At 54.1% G+C, this 19,000-nt stretch overlaps 6 protein-coding genes across 6 annotated transcripts; 4 read left to right on the top strand and 2 right to left on the bottom strand.

Moving 5' to 3' along the window:
* Positions 1-71: 71 nt before the first annotated feature.
* Positions 72-3,072, bottom strand: DICSQDRAFT_156469 (STE3-domain-containing protein). The gene is made up of 4 exons (XM_007368169.1): positions 2,749-3,072; positions 1,994-2,689; positions 1,755-1,922; positions 72-1,682 (listed from the first exon to the last, which is right to left on the bottom strand). Exons 2-4 carry the CDS (start codon positions 2,190-2,192, stop codon positions 274-276), a joined length of 1,776 nt encoding a protein of 591 aa, XP_007368231.1. The 5' UTR covers positions 2,193-2,689; positions 2,749-3,072; the 3' UTR covers positions 72-273.
* Positions 3,073-4,697: 1,625 nt separating this feature from the next.
* Positions 4,698-7,229, top strand: DICSQDRAFT_156468 (STE3-domain-containing protein). The gene is made up of 4 exons (XM_007368168.1): positions 4,698-5,598; positions 5,655-5,777; positions 5,837-6,016; positions 6,070-7,229. Exons 1-4 carry the CDS (start codon positions 5,505-5,507, stop codon positions 7,026-7,028), a joined length of 1,356 nt encoding a protein of 451 aa, XP_007368230.1. The 5' UTR covers positions 4,698-5,504; the 3' UTR covers positions 7,029-7,229.
* A 403-nt stretch (positions 7,230-7,632) lies between these two features.
* Positions 7,633-10,173, top strand: DICSQDRAFT_89850 (putative fungal pheromoneG-protein-coupled receptor). Its single transcript, XM_007368167.1, has 6 exons — positions 7,633-7,806; positions 7,866-8,523; positions 8,582-8,704; positions 8,760-8,939; positions 8,995-9,571; positions 9,641-10,173. Exons 2-6 carry the CDS (start codon positions 8,427-8,429, stop codon positions 10,020-10,022), a joined length of 1,359 nt encoding a protein of 452 aa, XP_007368229.1. The 5' UTR covers positions 7,633-7,806; positions 7,866-8,426; the 3' UTR covers positions 10,023-10,173.
* A 2,408-nt stretch (positions 10,174-12,581) lies between these two features.
* DICSQDRAFT_65688 (fungal pheromone STE3G-protein-coupled receptor) lies at positions 12,582-13,761 on the top strand (the record flags this gene model as incomplete). The annotated part of the gene is made up of 4 exons (XM_007368166.1): positions 12,582-12,783; positions 12,838-13,017; positions 13,072-13,209; positions 13,262-13,761. The coding sequence occupies 4 exons, from the start codon at positions 12,582-12,584 to the stop codon at positions 13,759-13,761; spliced, it is 1,020 nt and encodes a 339-aa protein (XP_007368228.1).
* A 2,739-nt stretch (positions 13,762-16,500) lies between these two features.
* Positions 16,501-17,618, bottom strand: DICSQDRAFT_22682 (fungal pheromone STE3G-protein-coupled receptor; the record flags this gene model as incomplete). The annotated part of the gene is made up of 5 exons (XM_007368165.1): positions 16,501-16,865; positions 16,920-17,057; positions 17,115-17,181; positions 17,235-17,347; positions 17,399-17,618. Coding segments are annotated over 5 exons (903 nt in total), but the record flags the coding sequence as incomplete, so codon positions are not given.
* A 288-nt stretch (positions 17,619-17,906) lies between these two features.
* Positions 17,907-18,788, top strand: DICSQDRAFT_156465 (uncharacterized protein). Its single transcript, XM_007368164.1, has 2 exons — positions 17,907-18,385; positions 18,435-18,788. Exon 2 carries the CDS (start codon positions 18,566-18,568, stop codon positions 18,779-18,781), a length of 216 nt encoding a protein of 71 aa, XP_007368226.1. The 5' UTR covers positions 17,907-18,385; positions 18,435-18,565; the 3' UTR covers positions 18,782-18,788.
* The last annotated feature ends 212 nt before the right edge of the window (positions 18,789-19,000 follow it).

The following is a 19,000-nucleotide window of genomic DNA, read 5'->3' as shown; positions in this document are numbered from 1 at the left end:
TCTCGGCAGGGAAGGGGCGCTGAGGTTGTTCTCAATCACTCTTTTCGCCACTACAGCGAAGGGCAGGAGACGACAAGTATATATATGCTACAGATTGCCGGAGATAGATACAGGAGTGTACGAAGCGAGAATGTGCTACAGTCGCACAAAATGTCCTTGTTATGAATAAGGCGGCGCTCGCAAGGAACGACAGAACACGAAGAGATGAGTGGATCGACCTGTCGGAGAATAAACGCACAAATCAGGGAAATGAATACCGAGCCTTGCAATGACTTAGACGGTCTCCTTCACCACCGTCATATAGATCCCGCCAGATAACCCGTCCGAGCCGTTCCGCCTCCTCGAGCCCGGACCGAAGCTCCGCGGAAGCTTGTCCCTGCTCCGCACCCTTTGCAAATGCCTCGGGACAGCGAGCTCAGGGTGCAGCGCGAGGTCCGCCAGGTGCTCCTGGAACGGCGTGTCGTTCGTGTCAGAATCGTCAAAAAACGAGCCATACGTCATCGTCGAGGACGCGAAGCTCGGCGTCGCGGACATGACGCTCGGCGGCCGCTTGGGCGAGGCAGCGTGGTCGTGAGCACTCGATGCAGGAGAAGGGGGCTGGATAGCAATCATCGCGCTGCTCGACTTCGGAGACGGTGTGCGGGGCGAATCGGGGAGTACGACCGTTGAGGGCGGGCGCGGCCAGGGGCCTGCCAGGAGCGACTCCCGGCGGGACGCCTTCTGTGGCGATGACGTACGTCTTTGGGGCGACGATGAGACAGACCGCGGTACGTCGTGTGAGGAGGGCGGGACAGCCTTCCGCTGGACCGAAGGACGAGGAGCGGGAGGAACAGGAATGCTCATGTGCGGGAGCGCGAGGGCTTCGCGGCCAGTCGGAGACCCGACGTAGTCGAGCGTCGACTTGACGAAGGGATCGTCAGGGGAGGTCGACAGCTCAAAGGTGGATGCCGGCCTCTCTGGAATCGTGAGCGGGGTCAGCTTGACCTTCGTAGGTTGAGAGGGACGCCATGTGTCCCCCTGCTGTGATTTGACTTCTGCGATGAGACTGGGCGAAGACGGTTCGCTGCGAAGAGCCTGGGGGCGGAAGTCCTTGGAGGAGAGCGGGAGGCGGTCGGGTAGCCGTTGGCGTAGGACCGTGAAGCGGAACCAGTGGGCGAGGACCTTGTACCCGCGCCAGGAGTCGCTTCCTGGGGGATGTGCGAGGCCGGTCAGGGTGATCAGGATGAAGACGAAGGAACAGGCCGGGATCATCCACCACTCGACCTCGGTCCTGACAAGGTCAATACGGTCTGTCGGAGAGACGATAGACACCTCGGTGACGTGTGCGTGCACCACGCTCCAAGTGTCGATCGTCCACTTCTCGATCCCGTCAATTGCGGTGACTCGTGCGTATATGGAGAAGATAGTGATGGAGAATGAGATCAAGGACACAGAAAGGGAAGTAATGAGTGGTCTCAGGAAAGCGAAGATATTTAGATGCGGGGAGTCTGACATGTGACTGAAAACCACCAGGCCGCTGTCTAAGCGGCCACGGACGGCGAGGAAAGCGAACCCAACAGTAGTAATACAGATGGCGAGAGGAGGGATCCAGATGACGATTATGGAGACTGTAGATGTATCGATAGACGCGAAGCAGCCGAAGTCTTCGACGATGTCGAAACGATGTGATTGGACGATGACGTCTATGTCGATAGAGGCATAACCTAACTCAGATATAGATATTCGAAGACGAAGTAAACCGATGGGCCACTCACGAAGGATGATGTAAAGAACAGGGAGTATTAGGCTGAACGTAAGATCTTGCATGAACGTGTGAGCTTTCTGCGACACCTCCTGGCCAATCGCACATCGTCTTAGCCTTCGAGCCAATGCCAGAGCGCAGCCTGGAAGAGCTAGTTGGGATGCTAAGAGAACTCTTGTCACTTACGACCGCGGTAATAGAGCTTTCAGTTCAAAATCTGATCGCTCCATGATATAAGATATGTCCTCTTACCTACGTCACACCATACCGGCGAGCGTATAGCGACGCTTCCGGCCCATAGCAGCGCGTTGATTCCGTGAATGACGTTACAGCAGAACAGCCATGCTGCAAGCGAGATCACGGCTGCATTACGGGTGTGAAGCCAGACAGGCGACAAGAGGACGAGGAGACCTAAGCAGAGGAAAGAGACGACGGGAAGCTCTGCGCGCATTTTCGCGTTCTCGTCCTTCTGTCGTGAATGCGTCTATAATGCGCCCAGAGCCAGCTCAGGTATCGCAGAAGCTGGCGATGGTGTTTGGTGTAAGGAGGGGAAGGACAGCGGGAGGGTCGGGCTCCAGGCGTCGAGCGTTGCTCGGAGATCAGGGACGGGGTATAATCTTGGGTAGCAAAGTTGCGCAGAGTGTCCTCGAGACTACGAAGGTTTCATTATCACCGAAAGAGAAACCTCGCCTGCATTCCTCGAGGGCCGGAGTGCTCGAGGAGAGTACAAGGTTGTACAATCCCAGCACAACAAGAACCACCGCGCCCCAGCCGCTCGAAAGCACGCCAACCAGCATTGCCGGTCTTCTAGTGTGCTTTCAGAGGCCGTGGCGCACAGAGGCTTGCTGATAACGAGGTAGACATAAGTAGAAGACCCAAAGCGGATGAACGCTTGCAACGACCAAGAAAGGCAATCCCTTTGAAAAATATCGTCGCGTCCGGCAAGCTCTACGAGATGGACGTCAGGTGGCTTGGTATGGAAAAGTAGACCGCACACTTTGACTCACAGGCTATTGCAGAGCGCTATCCGTTCGGTTGGACAATCTTGCACATTGTGGAATCTTGACAGAGCGCTGATGTAAAAACCAGCGTCGCGTTTCCCCCAGGCCCCCTACCGAGCCCCTCAACCCAGCGCTCCGGCCACCTCCCAGTCGGGGGACAAGCTCGTCGTGACTGCGCGAAGTGTGCCCTGCCTCATGCTACGTGGCTTTCAGAGCTACAGGACACATAATATTCTGCATGGAATGCTTCCCGCGCAGGTGCCCGCTGTGTGCAGGTGCTTCCAGCAGTGGACCAGAGTCGGGCAATGCCCTCGGTGTGGTATAGCTGGGGTTCGGCCGGGGTTCCGGTGATTCGAGCACATCCCTGGGCGCTGTGAATGCGACGCTGGTTTTGACATCAGCTGGAAGGCCTGTCCATGGGCGTCTGCCTACAGTAACATCGACAGCGAACCGTCTCCTGGGTCGCCGGGTGGTTCATGGTGCTCTTCGTAGCGCGACGATATGACTGATCCCTGGCACGCATTGTGAGGCAAAACTGGGGATGTGTACTGAGGATGTAGGAGGAAGAGCGCTAGTCGAGCCTGAAGCTGAAGCTCGAGGTAATGGACGTCACCAGCAACGACGAAATTCGACGCTTGACCAAGCGAGCATCCGGCAACCTCCGTAGTGCATATGTACGTGACTAGCGCCTCGGTGACCCCTTGCTACTTACTGCCACTGGGCTCAACAATTCGATATGCGTCATAGCATCTTTGAAGGGTCTTCGCCTTTTCAAGCCTCTACCCTAGCGTAATTTCGAGCTCTTGTATGTAAGAGCAGTACTAGAAGACGTGCCAGCTCAACGATCCGCATATGTCTTTCGCAAGTCGTACAGCTCGTGGAGGTACGCTCTTTTCGTAGACAGTCTCGCCGTATGACTTTGAGGATCCTACAAGTCCTTGTGCCCCCTGGCGCTGCAATTCTTCTCAGTCAAGACGTCGACGCATGTGGCAAGCGGCAGGATAGGAAACTTCAGGTACGGCGACAAGCTGATTTTCAGCGGAGCATACCATACAGCTGCACACGATTGGTAGCTGCTTAGGAACCTCTGGTTCGTTTACGTCCAAAGTGAGCCAAGACCAAAGGGATTCATATCTGAGTATTCATCAACGGATCCACTGCGCCCCCTGAGCTCTACAACGTGTACAATGTCTACACCACAAGTGTGGATGTCCGCAAGACGACCAAGGTCCCACTATGAACAGGTGGCCTTCAAGGGTTCCGAGCATGGACGAGTCGAATCCTCAATGAGAATCTTCTACTTTATTGCCAACACGCATACAGACCCTTGATCTGACTCTTCGATCCTGTGCATGGTCGATCGATCTAATATTGGAAGATTGTAGAGACCAAATCAAAGCGACATCGGACCTCCAGTCCTCTTCGAGCACGCGCGACTAGATCCGGTCCTCCTCAGGTCTCATCCCGTTCTCTACGGCCTACTATAAGTGATAGAAGTACTGATTAATGACGTCTTAGAAGGGACCTTCTACAGTTCTCGATTAGAATCGCAATTGACGTGAGTTGCCGACACTGTATTTGGACCAGGGATCAGATGTAGGTGTCTTATGAGCATCATATTTTGCGTGCAACATGTTCCAGCGACTTGTTGTGACTGATCAGAAACTCTTTCAGGCCCTAGCGAGTGTAACACCTTTGCATATATGATCGAACATGCGGATTCACCTCGTCCAGCCTGCGGGATACCACGCTATAAAACCCCCCAGACCGCTGAGCGGCCCGGCTCCCGGCGCGTAAAGATATTGTTTTCCGATTGCGGGACAGCACGAACAATAGGGCATCCACTTCGTCTGCCGCCAACACCAACACAATAAGGCCAGTGTGTACATATACCACCCATCGCGCTTGAAGACACTCCCGCTGCTTCTACACCTTACTGTCATATCCCTGGACCGGTCGTCGTCGTCTCCTCGCTATGTTCTCGCTCGTTCATCCTTGTGCTGTTGGTCGAGATACTCGTGTCTGGTATCTGCCTTCGTGTCATCATATTCTAGGCGACCGCAGTCTATGTACTCTGGAGACCTTCCTTCTTTTCTGCTACCCTCTTGTCCTTGTTGCACAGAGCGATGGTACGGCCTGGAGACCTAGCGTCTGCCTGGTGACATTGTTTCCAGCTGTTCTTTCTCCGTTCTGAACAACCATCTGGACAACCATGGCGGCTCCCGGCACATCGGCATCTCTGTCAGTACAACGGTCCGGAGAGGTCTCGGAAGTCACTCGTGAGTTCAAGGGGGATCCCACTTCAGGCAGCGTATCAGCCTTCCTTCTGGGGACTCTCCTTTGATTCTCGTTATAGTATAGCCCTGGGAAACTAACACGCTTATTTCTGTACAGAACTTACGACTTTCCCTGATGACCTCCGGTCCATGTGTCGCCATCATCTCGACCTTCCGTTTTCGGAGCAAGTACAAGGTATCGTCCGGATTAGGAAACACCAAGTGAACGCCCGAATGAAGTGTTCAACTGCGTCTATGATGGACGACGGACTAGCCGATTACAAGGGGCACTCCCAATCCGTTGACAAGCAAGGTACGCGGAGGATGGATTAAAGTAGCCTGACGGTGGAGTACGTCCCGTTAGCAGTCGCTCCTCCGCTGCACTCCCTCGACGCTCGCGTCCCCGTGTTCCAACTACCTGCTCTTGTACTGTGTACGCGGTAGCTGCCTCTGAATACACTTGATCTTCGTCCCCTCATCTGCACAATGGTGTCTCCTGTCGACGAGGCGATCATCACCGGATCGTTCTCCATATTCGGTGCCTGCCTGATCAGTGTTCCCCTCTATTGGCATTTGGAAGGTGAGCGGATATTTGACTTGCCTATTAGAGTCGAGTAGCTAACACTGAACACTCAGCATGGAACGTCGGATGCGTCATCTACATATTCTGGGTCGGTCTTCTCTGTCTGTTCAATGGCGTCAACTACATCGTCTGGAGAAACTCCGCGATTGACTTCGCCCCCGGCTGGTGCGATTTCTGTGAGTACATAGATTTTTTGAGCACCAACAACACGACCTAATACCTCTGGATCCTACAGACATTCGCTTCTACATTGGTGCATCGATCGGCGTCGTTTGCGCTTCACTCGTCATCAACCGCCGTCTGTACCATATCGCCAACGTCTCCGCGGTGTCGATCACTCGCGCGGATAAGCGGCGAAACATGATTACCGATCTCCTTATCGGACTCGGTATCCCACTCCTCTCCATCGCAGTCTGTAAGTCCCCGTCAGCTAAGCTCTCTGGGATCGTCGTCTGACTTCTCCCGTAGACTGGTTCTACCAGGGTCACCGGTTCAACATCCTCGAGGGCATGGGATGCCTTGAGGCGTACCCAAACACATGGCTCGCACTCATCCTCTACTTCCTGTGGCCCATCCCTCTCGGTCTGGTTTCCGGGACATACTGCATCCTGACCCTCCGCGCGTTTTTCAAGCGTCGCAGGCAGTTCAACGAGCTCATGGCGTCGAACAAGAACTTGACCTTCAACCGCTACTTCCGCTTGATGGGTCTCGCCTCCATCGAGGTGATGTTCACGATTCCCCTGACGATCTACAACATCGTCTCGAACTTCAAGCAAGACCCATACCCGTGGCGCGGCTTCGCGGACCTCCACTCGGGCTTCGGCCGCGTCGACCACGTCGCCGCCATCAGCTGGCGTTCGGATTCGGCCACCGTGTCGCTCATGCGCTTCAGGGCCTGGGTCCCCGTCGCGCTCGCGTGCACATTCTTCTTGTTCTTCGGCCTCGCCGAGGAGGCGCGCAAGCACTACAAGATGGCGCTCTCGTCCGTCGCGAAGCGCGTCGGTATCACCACCTTCGACCGCACGGCGAGCACCGGCTTCAGCTCTGCGGGCTCCAAGTCGGGCTTTGGCAAGGTCACCATCCCGACCTTCATCCAGCCCAACGCGAGCATGCGCCGCGGCTCCATGGACAGCTTCTCGGACAGGCTGTCGACGAACATCTCCATCAGCGAGGTCGAGGAGAAGGCGGCGTACTCCCCCGGAGGCAGCTCTGTGGGCTCGAGTACTTACATCTCCTCGCCGACCGACTCGGAGAAGGCCGAGAAGAACGCGCAGCCCTCTCCGATCGCGTTGTCCGTGCCGACCATCAACTTCCCCAAACCTCCACGCGCATACCGCCCCGCCTCGCCCACGCCGTCCCACGACGACCGCGGCGACGCGGATGTGCCTTCATCGGTGCGCCCGAACTCTGGCATCGACATGGTTTGAGCTCCCACATCCGGACTGTTAGGCTCCAGTTATATCTCCATCCCATCTCGCGAAAACCTTTCTACTCATCGCCTCGCCTCCTTTCCGCTGCGTTTCCTCTCCACCATCTGCGTCTCGGTTCGGATTATGGTTCTTAGGTCGCCTTGCCCCAGGCACAACTGTATTGTTAGCACACCCGCATACCCCCCCCCACACATTACCCCCTCACGACGCTCATTTCGCCGCCCGTCGCGGTTAATCGTATTTTTATCGTGTATTTCCTACGATGTATAGACACGCCGCCGTGTTTCTCAGCTACGCACATGATAGACCATGTTGATCAACCCAAACCTGCCATTAAGCGATCGTTTGCAACTGCTCACTCAGACGAAGTCTTCCGCACCGGCCCGTCTTTGGCCCGCGCGCCCGGATTTCTGCTGGCAGCGAGGCGCCAGAACGTGCGCTTGACTTCGTCAATCATCGTCGACACCATCAGCCCTGTTTGAGCAAGAAGGTACGTGATTATCATGACCTCTCTGATTGACCTCTTACTGAGGTGTTCGAAATGCACGCTGGCGTGGACGCTCAGACTGCCGGAGTTCCCGCTGGCACCCTGGTCCTGCAGAAAATGCAGATCGACATCGTAAGGAGTCCCACCGAGCTTGCAGATTTGTATCCAACATCTAAACACAACTGTGGCGGCTGCGGTTTGAACGATGGTTCTCTCGTTGCTCGGGCTGGATGTTGACAATCTCGCTATGCACCGGCAGACTCCGCACCAATCCTGCGTTTCGATCGTGTGAGTAGCTTCGCCTTCGTATAGTGCACAGTCCGCATCTCATTCGATCTCTTGCTCAGATGTCCTGTCTGCCTGCACGGCCGGGCTAAGCCGCTCATGGACTACGACAGCGGCTAAGGCCCAGCGTCCCGCAGTGGACGCCTGCCAGTGCGAACGACGCGGAACTCGTATCCTGATACGGCACTCCTTGGAGCCGGAGAGCATGGAAACTCATCTCGCCACGCCCATAGAGCTTCTCATCATACTCGGATGACCTGGTTGTCCGCTTGTCGCCATCGCCTAACACTTCCTTTTCGGGGCCGAATACAAGGGAGCATCCGGATTAGGAGAGCCCGAGAATGTCCACTAGCGGGCACTCAAGTGGAGCAGCAAGGTTGCATTTACGATGGTCGCGAGGATTAGTGAGGACAGCCGAACGCAGGTAGGCATAGGACCGAGAGGCATACGCGAGGGAGATAAGTATCGAGTACTAGTGAAGGGTTGAGGACGACTCGGACCCACGTAGGCAGCTGTCTTCCACTGCCCTGCGCGTACAAGACCACCCAGTCGCTGTCGACGCGCACTCGACTTTGTATTCCCTGTTTCATTGGCTTCACGCTGTGCACGAATACAACAGCGACATGGCGCTACCCTGGCATATTCAAGTCGATATCATTGCGGCGTTCTCTTTTCTAGGCTTCGTCCTCATCAGTGTTCCTCTCTACTGGCATTGCGTCGGTGCGTGTCGCGCGCTCTCTTGACCAAGGAAGTGATGTACTGACGCGTGGGGCCGCAGCCTGGAACATCGGTTGTGTCCTCTACATCTTTTGGGTTGGTGGGCAATGCCTCTTCCAAGCCATTAACGTTCTCGTGTGGCGGGATAATGTGATCAACGTCGCCCCTGTCTGGTGTGACATATGTGAGTAGGCTCAGGAAAGTTTGCGTCCACAGTATACTGAGCCTACGATATGCAGTCATTCGGTTCTACATTGGGGCATCCATTGGTGTATGTACTGCGTCCCTAGTCATCAACCGCCGCCTGTACCACATCGCCAATGTGTCGTCGGTGTCCATTACCCGCGCGGACAAGCGACGTAACATCATTAACGATTTCCTGATCGGACTTGGTATCCCCGTTCTCGCGATCGCGGTTTGTGGGCCCACTCTCCATTCCACACATCATATTCTGTTTTCTGACCTCGCTTGCAGACTGGGTCTACGAGGGCCACCGGTTTGACCTGATGGAAGGCGTCGGCTGCATCGAAGCGTACCCCAACACATGGCTCGCTCTCATCCTGTACTACCTCTGGCCCATTCCGATCGGACTCGTCTCCGCGACCTACTGCGTTCTCACCCTCACGGCGTTCTTCAAGCGCCGCCGACGGTTCACCGAGCTCATGGCGTCCAACGCGAACATCACCTTCAACCGCTACTTCCGGCTCATGGGACTCGCCTCGCTCGAGTTCCTCTTCACGCTTCCGCTGACGATCTACAATATCACTGAGAACTTCAAGCTTGCTCCGTACAAATGGCGCGGGATGGCGAACCTGCACTCCCGTTTCGGTCGCGTCGATCAGTATCCTGCCGTCATCTGGCGCGCAGACCCGCAACTCGTCTCTGTGATCAACTTTCGCCTCTGGATGCCCATCGCGTGCGCCCTCGTCTTCTTCCTCTTTTTCGGGCTCGCGGAGGAGGCGCGCAAACACTACAAGTTGGCGATGACGTCCATCGCTAAGAAGGTCGGCATCAGCACCATGGAGCGCAGCAGCGAGCTCGATTCCTTCGTGTACGTCTTCATTTGTTTTATCCATTCTGCGATGTAGAGGTTCACTATGACCCTTTGCACACTATACAGGTCAAAGACGGTTGGACTCTTAGGAACTGCTCTTCCCACGTTCATTAATCGCACCATCCGCCGTGCCTCGCTGGACAGCGTCTTCTCCGATGATCAGTCCGCAGGCCATTCTGCAGAGGGCTCTCATGATAAGGCGCTGCATTCGCCTTCGGGCTTCTCTGTGGGATCGAGCACGTTCATCGGGTCTCCGGTCTCGGAGAAGGACCAGGAGCATGCCATCCATCCCGTACCACCTCTCCCATCACTACCGTTTATGAGAGTCCCAGACTCGTCAGCGGTACACCATCCGACGCCATCGAAGTCCGAGGAGGAAGAGGAGCAGGAGGAAGGGGACGTACAGGCGCCACACAACGTGGGCTCAGAATCCATCGAGATGGTCTGAGCAGTCATGAGCATCATATACCCCGAAAGACCTGCGGCAGGTCTTTGCTGAACGTGTCCGCTGCGTTCTTTGTCTCCCTTGTCGTGTTCTGTGCTTGTGTCCGTATTCCGTCTCCTCTATACCACTGTATCTCTAGCAACATCCCACCTCACACAGCTTACCATGACGTTCCTTTCGCCGCCGCAATAGTGGTCTTTATAACCCTGACAGGGCGTGTATTGTACTACATTCGCTTTGAGATATCTCTCCATGTCAATAGAAGTTATGTCGCACTGGCATATTTACCATCCACTCTCCCCCAACAGCTCGTCAACCATGTCGTCACTCATGAGGACCAAGAACGCTCAAAACATCTGTCTCCGCGCATATGCTTTGTACCTCTCAGGTCCCGCCCATGGATTTGCTTCTGGCAGGCGTATGTGATCCCTAGGAGCTTGACGGGGAGAGTGTCGTGGTTAGGGCTGATCACCATTGTCTATGCATTCAGAACGATACACTGACCCCCTTTGTCTTTTCTATTCTAGAAGACTATCATAACCTTAGAAAGCATGATTGGACCTCCAGTGACGGTGGACTGAGAGCTATTCGTAGAGCCCAGGACATGGTTGCAGTCCAAGACGCGTCGAGGGCGATCACGTGACGCGTTACTTGCAACCACAGCTGGGCCGCCTGCCGCGTCGCTTTCTGAACCGTGGAACCCTTGCCCCTATTGTCCGCCCAATTGGTTCTGCAAACGCGTCTTTGTCTTCCTTTGAACTCCATGCTTCTCCATTGACCGTGTGTCCAAGCACAATGGCGGCGACGTGCCGAGGAACTGTTGGTTCTCGCCGACGACCTGGTATAAGAGCCACTACGGGGAAGGCTTGCACTCTCGTCTCGTCTCCCACCTCCTCTCATACTGTGTCACGACCGCGACAACCCAACCACACGCCGACGACGTGTAGCCTACCAGAACGGGATACTCGAGGTGGTGAGTCCCCTTGTTTTACAATTGGGCGAAGGGTGCGGAACCACAGACCGCCCTTCCGTTTCGGAGTCCGCAACCCCACTTTACAGGCCTGTTCCACAATTGAGGTGAGTGCTTTGACCCTGTCTCAGTTCTGGGCTCAACGGGCGCAGCGGCACTGGCACTGAGCTGCGCGATCGTGCGTCGGCCGGAGCGACGCCACTGCCAGACAGGCAGTCCGGCCGTGTGTGTCCTCCTACTTTGAACTAGTGCGTCTTTATCTGGAGAGCTGAGTTTGTGATTTCTGGGGCGATGTCTCTGATCGTTGGCTGCTGCGTCCGTCCGTCTGGGTCTGGGGTGCGTCTGGCTGTTTCCGCTCCTCTGGTACTCGGGCTTGGACAATCAAGCGGTGAGTGGTGTACTCACATGTTCTCTGCCTTGTGCTCTTTACCAAGACGAGCGAAGTCTGCGTGATTGCTCGAAGTGCTCTAGCCGGTGGTTACGGAATAGTTGAACTCCGCTGGGTACGCTGCTGCTGCTATCGGTGTGAATTTGTCACAATATACTTCAGTAAGTCAAATCTGATCTTAGGACAAAGTACTCTGGGACTGCAGTGAACGACTTTGCGGACAAAGTGTGATTTGCCTCTGGGGGTCCCTCTCGGCGCCTGTACGCGACGCGACCTGGAGTGTGAGTCAGGTGATCGTTACCTGCCATCCTCTTCCAGTGAAAGCTTAGTGCATCTCGTCTCTTCCCTTGCGCCAATCATTTTTTGCAAGGGTCGCCTCGTTCTGACCACTCAAACGATTCTCTTTGTCTGTCTGCCAATAGCTGGCAACAGATGGCCCATGGGTGTGCTTGCGGCTAAAACAGGTTCTCAGGCCTTTCACTATGATCATGTCCCACCAATGCCGCAAATAAGACGTATCGATACCGCCAGTTGTACGTCGTTCAACCTCTCCCACTAACCCGACAGGGGATATGTAGGGCGGGCAAAGCGAACATGCCCTACAAGAGGTCCCGTCTAACTCTGTCGACATGGTGTAACGCCCAGTTCCTCGACCATACACACATACGCGCTAGACGGCATCGATGGGCTTGGGCCAATGAGGATTACCTGGATGGTGATCACCTATTTTTCCTTCTGCGTGCCCTAGTATGCTCGTCCTGCGTTGAAGTTGTATGCCTTCGCGCCGCGTCTGCTTAGACGTTGCTCGTTCAACATCACATCGGAGGTGCGTGCTGAGGCTGCGCGTTCAAGCTGATTGTTTCCATCACGATTATACCTGAGCTCTCGAGGCAAACATGTCCTCATTTCCAGATGTGAGTACATTCTTAGAGTGTGATACATAGCTCACGAGCAGGGAACGGCTTACTACACTAGCGCCGCCTGAAACCGTCCGTGATTTTCGGAGCCGCTTGCTTTCGGGCGCTAACATGTTGCTATTGTGCTCTCGCGCGCGACTCTCGAGCTCGGTCATTGTCCCTCTAAGACCATTGTGCCTCCTGCGTGGCGAGTACTACGCGCTCATCCCACCTCTCGTGCTCAAAGACATGAAGCGGCTTCTTTCCGCTCGTGTTTCTGTCTCTCCCTCTCTAATCTTGATCCAACTATGTCGCCTCCTGAACTTCCCTACGTAGCGTTTGCCGCTGCCTTCCTCGTCCTCATCACTCTGCCATGGCATTGGCGTGCTAGAAATGTTGCAACTCTGGCTATGGTTGCGTGGCTCTTTGTGATTAACGTGATATACGGCGTCGACGCTGTTATTTGGCATCAGAGTATCCTAGTGAAGGCAGTCGTTTGGTGTGACATCAGTATGTTCAACAGATGGTTTCTGCGATACGGCGCAACTGACAAGTCTCCTTCAGCGAGCAGAATTATCATTGGCGCTGGGATTGCGCTTCCGGCTGCATGCATGTGCATCAGCGTCCATCTAGCCCAAGTCGCCTCTGCCAGTCACATACAAAATTCGAGAGCGGATAAGCGTCGGAGACAAATCATTGAGCTTCTACTCTGTTTTGGTCTGCCTATGCTTTGGATGGGTCTCCGTGAGTACTACGTATATTTGGAATTATTGCGGGACATCTGCTAAGTCTTCCTAGATTACATTGTCCAAGGGCATCGGTTCGATATAATTGAAGACTACGGATGTCGTCCGAACACGTACATATCCATCCCTGCTATATTACTCATATGGGTGCCGCCTCTCATCTTCTCACTTGTGACGGTCATCTACTCTGGTACGCATACGCCCTTCCTACGCCACTTCGACGAAATTCTGACCCTCTGCAGGTATGGCCCTAATGTACTTCCTCCGGCACCGTATGACGTTTGCTCGTCTCCTCGAGAACTCGAACAGCGGTCTCACGACCTCTCGCTATCTCCGACTCATGGCAATGGCATTCACCGAAATCGTCATCACCGTAGTCTCATCGTCCCTGACACTCTGGTTCACGTCCCTCAGTCTTCGGCCTTGGACGAACTTCACTGACGTCCACTGGAACTTCTCGCGCATCGACACGTACCCTACCGTCTTCCTGCCCGACATGATCCTCAACTACTACTATGCGACTTGGTACATCATTCCGTTTTCGTCCCTCATCTTCTTCGCGTTCTTCGCATTTGGCCAGGAGGCGATAAGCGAGACGCGCGCATGCTTCATGTGGATTCGCAAACACGTGTTCGGGTGTTTCCCCCGATCCGGCAGACTCGGACTTCCGCTCAAGGACATATCCGGCTTCAGTAGCAAGCAGTCGCCTAGGCAGTTTGTCTCACTGCCGTCCGCTCCGTGAGTTGCCTTATTCTCATTCTGGGAGCACATATTTGTTCGAATCATGCTGACGTTTGTTCTGGTCCCTATTTTGCCCCCTCTGCCCACAGCCTTGCTTCAAGCTTCACCAAAGACAGCTTTTCCGCGCTTCCATCATATCGAAGTGCTGTCGCGGATTCGGACGCCGATATGCCTCCTACCCCAGTGGAAAAGGATTCTATTGTGAAACTCGGGCCTACTTACGCGGAGCGCTTTGCGGCCCAGTCCATCGATCGGACGGACGTCCCAATCGATCAGATCACGGCTTACGCTCGTTCGGACGACTCCTCGTACTGCTCTGCCTTGGCGCCCCCTTCGCCCGCGAGTACCGTCGCCACAACTGCCTCCGCGCACACGTTCGGTCATCCTGCCGAAATGGCCATGCCCGCCCCTACGCATCCTCCAACACACCCTTATGACCTCGTTTGAACACCCGGCTTTGCGCTCGCCTGGAAAATCATATGCGACACGCTTCCGCTCCTTTGTGCACTCGGTTCCTGCTTCTTAGTCTATAATATCATCATCCTGAGGATCTCGTCGTTCTGTGCTGTACATTACCTTCGCTTACTTAGTAAGCTGACTTTGTAGCCAATAGACACCAGCTTTCGATCAGAGCTATTTGCCATATCTGGCAAACCCATAGAGAGACATAACGACGATCTAGGCTCGACTCGCACTGGCCGCGCTGGCCACAGGTACATACTCGGCACACAAACACAGCTGCCCAAATAGCGAATCATACCCCGAAATCATTCCATAGGAACAATTAAGGATCCGTCCATGAACAACGTGTATATAGCAGACGCCTGCTCGGCATGAACAATGAATCCCCCACCTGCACAATGTGTCGATACACTGAGGTGAGACCTCCTCTACTCTGTTCGCGCTGCTGTCCTTGGATTCCACATGGAACCCAAAGTCCATGACCAAAGCGTCGCATCCCCTTATACAACAATAATGTCTTCAACTTTTGTGGCCTCCTCACATAACTCTTCACCTCATACGTCCCTTCATCTAGCATCTCACTGACTGTGTCTCCTTAAGCTTACCACCTAAGCCTACTCCAATCTCTCCGCGATAGTCGTGCGCTTCGCACACACCCGCCCTCCACCGACCGCGCCCAACGCTCACAATCCATTGATCGCTATGGACCTGTTCGATTTCGCCCCCGTTGCACCTGCCGTCCCCGACACAGGGGACGACCTTGTCGCTTCTATCGAGGCCGAGGATGTCGTCCTTGTCGACGAGGATCGCCCTTGGCACTTCAGCGGCGGATGTACCATCGCAGTATGTATCTTCTCAAATTCTTCTAAGTACAAGAGACTGACCTGATTGCGTTTAGTGATGACCGACTACGGTTCCGCATGCACTCCCCGAGATCGCGCTATACAGCGCGAAGACAATCGCAAACCATTCGGCTCCTATTTATGATCGCCCACCACGACACACGCTCGCTTCGGAACTCTGTTAGACAGCTTGCCTATTATTGCCCTGGAAGGTGCGTTCGACTTTCTTCCATCTCATTGTATATCCATTGACTGACCTGTTAGTATGACTTATCAGAATCGCATTTCGTCGCTCCTTTGCTCTGCTATCGCTCTCCATCTTTCGTTCTCCACTTCGCAGTCTCTTTGGGCCTAGGGCCCGCCTTTGCGCTGCGAGGGTACATACATTTCGCGGCCGTGGTTCAAGTATCATTATTCGGTATTTATAATACGTCTCCGAGGGTACCGTTCCTGTGCGCACTCACATGGTGTGAGGTGCTCGTATTTATTGGGTTAGGCTAGCCCCCGCTCGGGGGTAATGTACTTGTAACCACGCGTCTGCTTGTGAATCATGTATTTGCTTGTTGTGATTGATTGAACGAACTGTCTTGATGCGTCTTTCGTCGCCGTGCCGAGTCTTCGGAAATGCAGGGCCATACCCGAGGAAGGTGACGGAGGAATAGGTGGATATTGTTGGACATGCGCAAGGAAAAGCACAGTTTCGCCGCACGATCTTCGCCCCAGGCGTCGCGAACGCATCGTAAGTTGACTCGGCGCGACTCGCCGTGACGCATTATTGTCGTACGTTGTCTCGTATGCAGCTTGTACTGAACTTAAAGCTGACAGGAATTGTGGCCACTATCCCCTCGGGCGAGAGCGGCGCGAAACATTACTCACGGAATTACTGCCTTCATGTAGCGGTGACGAGAGGATAGAGCAGATTGGTATAATATATCGAGGACTATTGATACAGGACGTGAACGGGAACAGCTATGCAAAGGATAGGTATTGAAGCGACTATGATGAATGTACGACGCAAACATACGACTAGGGTATGGATACAAGACCACAATGACGGGAGACGAGGAAATGTAACACAAGTGAGCGGAACGTTATACTATACCATGGTGATCGTGAGTGGCGAAATCATCACAGGAAAGGTCTGAAGCTGTCGACGCTGTTGACGGCGTGGAAGGTGTGTCTGGGAATTTCTCAAAATATGGGGTTGCCGAAAGCGTCGACATATCCTCCGAAGCAAGCGAAGCAGAGAGGGAAGAGAACATGGGAGGACGCGGCGGGCGCACACTGTACACAGGAAGGCTCTCCATGTCGGCCTTAGGCTGCCACCCATCAGCCTTTTCGAGAGCGCTATTCGGGAGCTTGACGCCCATGAGCGGGCGCTTGGGGAAGAGGTCGCGGAAAGGAAATGAGTTCCGAATCCGGAGGAACGCTTTGCTATAGTGGATCCTGGCCTCCTGTGCGAAGCCGAAGAAGGCGAAGAAGACGAACGCACAGAACGGCGCAAGCCAACGGCTGAGCTCGAACGAAATGACGGTATTCCTGTCCGTACGCCAGATGACCGCTGGGAACTGATCGACCTTGGAATAGTTGAAATGCGTGTCGTCCCAGCTAATCCACGGGTTCAAAGGACCCGAAGAGAGGTTGAGATAGAGGCCATACGCGGAAATGGGGATGGTGCAGACGACCTCGAAAGAGGCGATGGCCATGAGACGAAAGTAGCGGTTCGGAGTGAGCGAGGAATTGGACGTCAGGTAAGCGTTGAACTGGGCGCGACGGCGGATAAAGTTGATCAAGGTGCGCACTGGTATGTTATGTCAGCGCTCTGCAAGTCACACGCCAACTACAGCGTACATACCACAATAGCATGCCGACACCAAGGATATGACTAGTGGCCAAAGGAAAGAGAACGGATACGCCAACGCAGTGTTGTATGTGTACACGTAACACCCGATTCCTTCGTAGATGTCGAATCTGTGTCCAGACACGATGTACTCTGGGGGGAGTGGTCAGGTTGTGGATCCTTTGATATCGACAAGTGTAGCCCACGCACGAAACACAATTTGGAGGAGGGGAATTCCAACACCAATGAGTAGGTCGATGAAGACACCTCTACGCTTCTAAACGGGTTGGTGAATACATGAAGATTTAGACGTTATGGTATGTAACGTACCTCTGCGTATGTGATGCTGACGAACTTGATTGAAGCGATGTTATACAACCGTCTCTGAATGCACAGAGATGCAGCAGGAAGCGCTACAGCAACTGCGACGATTGTGCGAGACGCTGCGAGCCATTGTTCAGGGTAGCACGGACCACGGCGCAAAGGCGACTCACAGATGTCACACCAGACAGGTGCAAAATTGATGACATTGTTGTTCCAGACGATGGAGTTAATCCCAAGGTTCAGGCAAGCGATGGCAGTCCATATCATGAAGAGACATGTCCCTGCGTTCCATGCCTGAAGATGCCAGGGGAAAGGCACCAGCACAACGAAGGCGCCTAGAAAAGCTAGGACAGGAAAAGCGGGGTATGTGGGATCGGAAGGACCAAGCATGACGACGGAGTGAGAGGAATAGACAGCCAAGGATACAGAGGGGAGATGGTCTGAGTGAGTAACGTCGGCATGTTGAAGAGGCAGCGAGAGACCTATTGACGACTCGAATCGTTGGGGAGGACAATGAAGCTTTGGCCTCTGTGGCACGCGCGCTTCGACGACACGCTCTACCAGCGTCTATGTATCGGCCGACCTACCCATCTATCATTTCCCACGGTCCCACAGAACAATCATATTCCTATACTTGTTACTTGTCGCTTCGGAGCTTGATTTCCTCCTTGGCGGTCTCGACATCGAACTGGATTCCTCATGGACGCATCCACCATCCACACAATGGTATCTCCTATTTGCCTGGACCTCGCTTTATTTGCAGCACACTGAGCCCTTTCGTCGCTTTCGCATCTACCTGCATGTCGCAGCATCTCCGTAATTCCGAACGCGGCTTCGCCGAATGACATTGATATATATATCCATTCTCACACAGATGCCGCCACCTAACGTCCTTGCCAACACCCCGAAGTTTGTCTCTCCCGCCTAGAATTACTCTTGCCCGCAGGGCCCGACTCTTGTCACAACCCTCGTCCTTGCTATCACCCATGGACGTCTTTTCGACCTCAAACGATCTGTTCCTCGAACCCGAGGTCACCTCCTATTCGTCTGCGGAATGCACCAACAGCACGTCGCTCCTCAGCGATTTGCCAGTACCCGTCGATAGCGAGCATCAACCGTCGACGTCACACTTCTGGTGTACGATTGCTTGACGACCAGTAAGCACGAGCCTCCCCTCAGCTTCACACCTGCTGAGGATTGCATCAGTGTCACTGCTTTAGTGCTGAGTCTGTGCCGGACTTATTGCACTCTCGGGGATCGAGCCTTGGCATATCATTATTCCTTTCATTCGATCTTCTGAGCTCTTCGTCTTCAACGTGTTAAGGCGGCACCTATTTATGTACATACGTTGTGTCTATCTCCTCGACTATACGATCATGGAATCTCGTCATTCTTACATACATATTCATTTACAGGTTGTATCGCTAGCTAGCATTCCGCCCTTGTATAACGTTCTCATCTGGCAACTGAAGTATGTCACCTCACACTCCTTTTCCGTTGTAGTAATATTTTCAACACTTCCCGGAATGCAAGTCGTATCAGACCGTGCTTGATTGCACATATCACCTTGAGTCAAAGCGATGGTGTCCTGTACTGTATGTGGACGAGAGCTGAGCAGAACGTCGAAGGTCTGCGAAGCCGACGACACGATAGGCCACAAGGAAGCCGAGCAAGAAGTCCTAGTAGAATGTCGTCGTGGCTTAACGTACTAGAGCTTGATACCATAGCATTCAGATTACATCTCGCGGTATCGCCGCAGCTCTCCCAAGAGT

Source organism: Dichomitus squalens (genome assembly GCF_000275845.1).
Source record: "Dichomitus squalens LYAD-421 SS1 unplaced genomic scaffold DICSQscaffold_32, whole genome shotgun sequence".
Lineage (NCBI taxonomy): Eukaryota > Fungi > Basidiomycota > Agaricomycetes > Polyporales > Polyporaceae > Dichomitus > Dichomitus squalens.
This window is presented reverse-complemented; position numbering and strand designations above follow the sequence as displayed.